Here is a 7,697-nt window from a genome sequence, read left to right as displayed (position 1 = left end):
TGATCAGCCTGAGTACTGAAACCCTGTGCAATAAACTGATAAAGAAGGTTATCCTTGGGACAACTTTAAAGAATCATTTGAGATTATTCCTGTATAAAATACTCTTCTTAAAATGATGAAAATTAATCTGAGCATCCCCCATCAGTTGTTCCTACAGCTACAAGACTTTCTTGAGTATATACTTAATCTATAAAGAGCTTTAAAACAGCCTCAGCTGAACTAAAGCTGTGATTATAGTGAAAATGTAGTTTTTCCACTGTAGTGTTGTAGTAAGCACCAACCAGGATTAACAACTCTTACAAAAAAAAAAATCTGTAAAACACAGGTAACTGTTTTTTTCTTCCTTTTTCTTATTTATTTTTACATTGTAATAAAAAGTTGGGCAGGATACCAACAGGTTTCTGGGGATAAACACAAACAAAACACCAAACTACGAAACAAAGCAAGAAATGATGCTAAAATGATCAAACACTTTTCAGTAATACCCTTTTATACTAAAATCAAGGCTATCTTTACGTTTAATAGTTAATGAACATCTCTTCTCGCGTTTGTCTACATTACAGTGGTGAGAGCAACTCCCATTCTAACAAATATGAGTCATAAAAGCAATTTGACTCAACATTTGATTGGCAGATATTCGACCAATAAACGGGAAGAATATGTTGTTTTTAACCAATGAAAAACCTTTATGGGCGGGGTTAAAGTTCTATTGGGCTGAGTAATAATGAAGCTTTTCTGAAGCCTCATTCACTTCCATTCATTTCTAGCTCACGCTGTGCTAAAACAGGTAACCAACGTTTACATGTTCTGTTGTCTCCTATCGATTATATAACCGTTAATATTACAGCGTTGTAACTGTTTTATGAAGTTATTGATTTTGACATTGTAGCCGTAGCTATTTGTTTAAGTTGTTAGCAAGTTATGAATGCTAGCTAACGTGGCGTGGCGATTATTTAGATAAAGGTAAGTCATTTGTATTAAGTTAAGAACGTATATATTTTATGAATATGCACAAATAAGTTTGAATTATTGTTAAAACAGTGATACCAAAATGTATTTCTTTTTTTAACCGTTTTGGACGCTAGCTAGAGCCGTTAGCTGTAGCTAACACCAGCTAGCTTTGTTATGGAGCGTGCTGTGCGGGAACCAACGGAACTTCTGCGTCACAGCCCGCCTTTCCAGGACCCGTTAGATCAACAGATCGCTGAACCAGACAGACTTTATCCCATTTCAACAAAGAAGTCGTTGATGTAAATTACAACAGCATCCCTTATCATTAGGAGGAAAGTCCTTAATCGGGAATATTAGCAGCAGTGTCGTACGTGGAAAAACAAAACAGAGTAATGGACGCCCGCTGTTTGTGTGTTTGGACACAAAGTGAGGCTCATCCTGTAGCTGGACTTCAAGGGTGTAACTTAGTGATGAAGGTTGGTGAGGACTCTAAGGGTGGAGGCTGATGGAGCTACACTTACTCCACCTGAATGATTTTATTAGGTTTTTATATTTTCCAAAAATGAGCTTAAACATCTATTTATTGATACCCTCCTATTGTTAAGGACACAGATCCATAACACACTGATATTTATAGATAGTTAAGAGAGATGCCTTATATATATATATATATATATATATATACAGGGCCCAAAAAATAAAGGTAATTTCTCCCTGGGATTATTAAAGTATTTCTGATTCCTGGTTGATGGGACAGGTGTTGTGAATGAAACGGTGCCCAGCTTGAAAGAGCTCCTGTGTGTCCCTGAATGTGTGCATTGAAGACTGAAAGACATCTTCTGCCTCCATTTATCCATTTATCTACAGTGTGTTGATTTCATGTTAATGTTTATTTAACGACATTTAAATAAGTGGGAAAAAATGCAGGGGGGAAGTCTAATCATCCAAAACTTTCACGACCCCCATAAAGTACCTATGTGGACCTTTTGGGGGCATGAAACCCCTGTTAAAGACCTCCACATCAATATATATAAAAAAAAAAATTAATAAAAGCCTATTCCAATGCCAAAATCGATATATCATGCATCCCTTGAAATACTATTTCAATTCCATCTAGAAAATTTTTTTGATATGCTGCATTTTAAATATAGCATAGCATATTCTTTTCTTTTACACTTTCCGGGAAACTTGGAGATATATTTTATTGCATGCTGCATATCCCAGTAAATCTGTTTCCCCTTTAAATCTGCAGCTCTCACTACTTCTCTCTGTGCTCTGTTTAAAAAGATTTATGAACCTCCTGATTAATGTAATGGTGCCGAAAACAGAATTTAAAGATATGTAGAAGCTCTGCAGTCTGATTCTGTCTGTACAATAAGAAAATGTGTTCATTTTAACGTGTAACTGGGAGTCATGGTCCTCTGACTTTAGAAGGACATATTCAAACTATATTTTCCTCAAGCTTCTTGCATTATAATACTAACTTGTATAAACTTACAAATTTTTGCGTTTCTTGTGGAAAAAGCTCAGTATGTCTAACGAACGGATTTTCCGGAGGCATCTCTAATTTTTTATTTTTTTACTTAAACGTGAAATTAGCTGCTGATTAATATTCAGTGAGTGCAGCTGTGCGTCTCTCCTCCTCGACTTGGTGACTGTACATCGCTGAAAAAGAACAGCATCAAATGTCTCAAAGCGACATATCCGATGATGTTTGGCGGAAGGGCGGGGCACAGGAGCAGCGGGGGAGAGGGAAAAAGTACATAAAAAATAGGGGGGGGAAAAGATAGCCGCACCTAACCTCTGTTACCTTTGGCTAAAGAAACTGAGCGGAAAGGGGGGATAAAAAGCGAAAATGATTGGTGGGGACATGTCTACACCAGTTCTTCAGAAAGTTACGTCTGTGCTGTGCTTCAATGTTTAATAAACTTAAAGTGAAATACATTAAAAATGAGGAAATTATATCGTTTTATTAACGGTACAATTTCAGGTAATTATCCAGTAAACATAATGGACATATGACAACCAGTAGATACTGAGCAGTCAAGATGAAGTTAACAATCTTTTCAGAAACTGTATTAATTAAAATAATGTTTTATAGTAAAACTCTTTTCTTTTTAAACTTTGAATTTCCCATTAAGATTGCAAAGTAAATTACTCATTTTAGCTTTTCTAATGAGCTTAACCAGGATTTTACATGCATCGTGATTCGACATTTGTAAATATATGGAAATGTTGCATGTTGATGTGTTTTCTTGCCTGTATATAACACTGACAGCGGTTCGTTTGATTACGTGGTCACTTTAAATTATTTCTCACTGCTGAATTAAAAAAAGGAAAATCTGATGATTATTTTTTTTATTGGGCGTGTCCACATAGCGCCTATAAAGTGTGATTTAAACACATGCTGGTCACTGCTATTTACTCTATTTTTGTAGATTAGTAATCTGTCTAGGTCTGAAAGTTATGCCCCAAACCTCTATCACAATATTTGTCTTAATTTTGGCTTATGCAATATGATTTCACCAAAATAAAAACATCAGAAACGATGCCAATAGACAGATTTAGCAACTGTGTGGTTCCGTCTAACCATTGTGGATGTTGTTCAATGTTCAGTTTTCTTCCAGAAGCTCATGGTTCGTAATGATCAGACGTAAAACATGATGCGAGAGATAGCAGCGGTGGTTTTCTTTCTGAAGAGGCTCGTGAAGAAAGGAGAGAAGCTGGAAGCCGACCAGGTGGAGCTGTTTGTCGAGAGGCTGGCTGTTGCTCTACAGGAGAAGTTCAAAGGTCACTGGTACCCAGAAAGCCCCAGCAGAGGACAGGCCTACAGGTACAGATGATTTGGAAAAGCACTGCGTAACAAATAGAATCTAACATTTTCAGGTCATTAATCCGAAACATCCCCTTTATGTTGGTGTTTTAGGTGCATCAGAATAAACAGGTTCCACAGGCAGGATCCAGATCTCCTTCGGGCCTGCCAGGAGAGCGGAGTAAAGTATGGGGACCTGGGGCTGCCCCGGGAGCTCACGTTGTGGGTGGACCCTGGAGAGGTTTGTTGCAGGTGAGTCCAGGTCATTTTTCAGGGCCAGGTTAGTTGGATGATGTTAGTTAATGTGGTAGAATTTTCTGTTATTTGTATATATGTTTTTGGAACTACAAGCTCAACAGATTAAATATAACCGATATATCGTCTCTCCCTGCTCATATTTCAGTCCCTCTTTCATTGTCTGATTTAATTTTTCGTTATTAAACTTAAAGTGTTCAAGGAAACATCACAGTTAGGTCTGAAAGACTGTTAACTATAATAAATGGGCAAAACAACTAATAACTCACTCCAAAAATACAGACTAAAGGCCCCCAATTACTTAATAAAGATCACACTTTTGATTAACCCTTATTGACCAGGCAGCATGTTTTATCATCCTATTAAAACCTCCCCCCTCTATCAGCCATACTCCCCTGCCTGGCCAAAAGCGTTGGTTTACTTTTCTTCTTTTGTGAAAACAAAACAGATCAAAGAACGTTTTATGTTTAAAGAGTTTTCTAATGATGCTTTCATCTGTTTCCCAAACCGAGACCTGCAGCACACTTCGTAGCTCGCGCTCATACTTTATAAGATTTTATTTGTACTTTTGTCACCTTGCGTGGGGTTGCCATTGGTCTCTGAGTTGAGCTGGATGTAGGTCACTGCTAAGTTTTCATATAGTCCATCTTGAATATAACGCTTTGATATTCTCTGGGTCCCCCGTTTAACATCTGACGTTACGTCCACAGAACAGCGTGGAGACTTTCTACTTGGAAGTAAATTCAAGAAAAAGGGCTCAGTCAGTCTGCTCACCAAAGGATATTGTAGTCTTAGATGGTGAAATACAAATGAAGATATTTTTCTGTCATAATACATAATAAACAAACCTGGGTACAGCACCTAGCAAGAACCACGGTTTTATCTCTGCAAGGATCAGATCAATCAAAACAAGATGAATCAATTGAAACATCTCAATGTCACAGAACAGCTTCCTGTCTGTGATGAAAAGCTCTAATTTATTTATTTAAGCTCTTAAGAGCTGCACTCAGCTCTTCTACTCTAACTTTAAGCTAATGAGCATCAGGCTTTCTGCGCTGTCGTACAAAGCTCTCTTTTTCTCTCATTCATCAGATGCTGCTTGGGGACAGCTTCTAAGGGTACCGGTCACCCAAAACGAGAAGGTTTGCTTACGTAGACATGGGCGTTCATTCTGTAGCTAAAACTTTAGAGTTAAAGCTTAGCAGCTGGGCTGGACATCATCCCTCTTTCTGTTCAGCTCGCCAGTTACAGAAACGTCAGTTGGTAACAAACACTGTCATCATTTCCTTTCCCATTGAGTTCCGTCCCAGTGTTTACAGGGATGGTCGCCTGTGTCTTCAGCAGGCGTAGAGCTAACAGAACTGGCAGCGTTGCGAGGCGAGGCCTCAAACATGTACAAATTCTGACCGTTGATATATGATTGGCCGAACTTAGGTGTTCAGGATGACTTATAACTAACTGGCCTGCATAAGAACGAAAAACAACACAGATTTTAAGACAGGATTTGTTTTAAAATAGAACTTTTCTAACTTTTGGGACAATATGGACTGATAAAGAGTACATTTATATACATGGTAAAGCCAGAATGATTTAAAACTTAAATATGATTTCCCTACAACTTTGAAAAAAAAAGGTCCATTATTATTACTTTTAGCCACAGAGAGTTGCATAACTCTACAGCGACACGGACGTTTATGATCAGTACAGTTAGTGTTACTAATGGCCTACAGTTAGTAAACACTTTAACTGGTAGATTTCCAGAACATTCCAGGCATTTTTCCATAATGCGTTTAAATAGGAGTGTCAGTTCAGCCTTACATCATTAAACAGATGCACTGGAATCACTCTTTCTCTGCTTCTTCTTGCCAAGCTGTTTAATAATAATAATACATTTTATTTGAAAGCGCCTTATCACAACACCCAAGGACACTGTACAGGCAGATAAAAACATTAAAAACAGGGAGCTGTTTGCAGTGAATGTTTTCCTTATTTTGTCCTCCTGTCAGATACGGAGAGCACAACCCCTGCTTCTCAGTGGCCACCTTCAGCAGCGATGATGAGGATGATAAAGACGTTGCTAAGAAGGTGACCAGTGCTCTGGAGAGGGTGACGTCTGACTACCACTCGGGTTCTTCTTCTGATGAGGAAAGCACGCGTAGTTCCCCCCTCACTGTCCCCAAAAGCAGCGGGAGCCACCAGGTAGGGCCCTTCATGGAAGCAGCCGGTTTAAACCCGTTTAGAGTCTGAATACGTCGGTTGGTCAAATTAAGATGATTCGCTGAAAAAATTAATTTTTTTAATCTATTTTTGTGTGTGTTCTGATTTTGGTTTAAAATGACTGATCTTATGCAGTTGGAATGAAAAATAATAGGCTGGCCTTTTTTAATGGAATTAATAAACTCTCTTCTGGTTTCAGACCATGAATCCCGGAGCTCCTTCCTGGCATCCCAGAGAGACGACGTCAGGGAAAGGTCTCATCCTTCCAAGGCCTCACTACGGCTACCGGCCCCGGGGCAGGGCCCCCCACTCCTTTAGGAGCAACGTTTGGGTCCCTCCTGTCTACAGAGCGGGCCCCGAGTACTGGGACACAGAGCCATACATGGCACATAGTTACAGTTAGGGACCTCGGTGCTTGTTGTTCACACTGGACATTAAACCTAGAAAAACTTTGACTGACCTTTTTTTTTTAAAAACATGAATTTTTATAACGTCAATATTGTTTTTTTCAGTCTTTTGCACTTTAGATTGTTTTGTTATAGTTGGAATGAATCACTTGTATGAAATTAGGTAGAGAAATTGGAATACTACATGTGTAATTTTGAAGTACTGTATTTTTACTACAGCTTAATGTCCTTTGTGATGAAATGTTTTATTAAGCACAAATTTTCAGATGTATAGGCTTAATATTATAAACTTTTATTAAACATTTCCAAGCATTGCATAAGCTTCTGTTTTTCTATCAGTCCTATTCTTGGACACCCCTAATGAGACCCTCGTCTTCATACAGAGAGAATCCCTGCATAATGTGTAGCTTTGTCCAGCTGCTTAAAGACAGAAACAGGCAGGCAGGGGTTAAACATGTAAAATTACTTGTAACAAAAAAAAATACATATCTTAGGGTTTTTTTTTTAATGCATAAACTGATGCTGGATGCCCCTAAAATATCTCTTAAGTGTGTTTATCTGTGAGAAGATGCCAAGTTCTGGTAAAATTAATTCAACATGATAGTTTTTTCACTGGAAAAACGTTCTAGAAATAAGTAAAAAAATATTATTGTATTTATCACTAATCTGAGTAGATGAATCAGAGTTTGCCAATGGAATTACATAGAGAATATGCAGTTGAAATAAGACAATGCAATCTTATTTTAAGTGTACATTTTCTTTTTACATAACAATGAAAACAGTGTGAAGTCAATGTATACAAAAAGATACATTAACAAAAAGATCAGATACGGCAAACCAAGCGTGACGTCTTGTATCGGTCCATCACTAATTGGTATTTATGAAAACCTGTCAGCAGAGGGAACCAGGAAGCACTAAAAATGTCTCTATTTGAAGGACTCCAGTAGATCATATCTAACCCACAAACCATTGTCTTCCAAATAGTCAAACACATTTGAAATATTCATCTCCATGCAGGAACTTTCCGAAACCTGTTATTAAAGCACTTATCAATA

General features: G+C 38.0%; 1 protein-coding gene across 1 annotated transcript; it reads left to right on the top strand.

Annotated features, from left to right (window-relative positions):
- Positions 1 to 771: 771 nt before the first annotated feature.
- Positions 772 to 6,957, top strand: btg3 (B-cell translocation gene 3). Its single transcript, XM_038273862.1, has 5 exons — positions 772 to 787; positions 3,568 to 3,784; positions 3,878 to 4,015; positions 6,025 to 6,217; positions 6,435 to 6,957. The coding sequence occupies exons 2-5, from the start codon at positions 3,612 to 3,614 to the stop codon at positions 6,636 to 6,638; spliced, it is 708 nt and encodes a 235-aa protein (XP_038129790.1). The 5' UTR covers positions 772 to 787; positions 3,568 to 3,611; the 3' UTR covers positions 6,639 to 6,957.
- Positions 6,958 to 7,697: the final 740 nt, after the last annotated feature.

The sequence above is a fragment of the Cyprinodon tularosa genome, unplaced genomic scaffold, assembly GCF_016077235.1.
Source record: "Cyprinodon tularosa strain WSP-4 unplaced genomic scaffold, ASM1607723v1 ctg894, whole genome shotgun sequence".
In the NCBI taxonomy this organism is placed as follows: Eukaryota; Metazoa; Chordata; class Actinopteri; order Cyprinodontiformes; family Cyprinodontidae; genus Cyprinodon; species Cyprinodon tularosa.
Note: the sequence above shows the minus strand (reverse complement) of the source record. Positions and strands in the feature narration are given on the sequence as shown.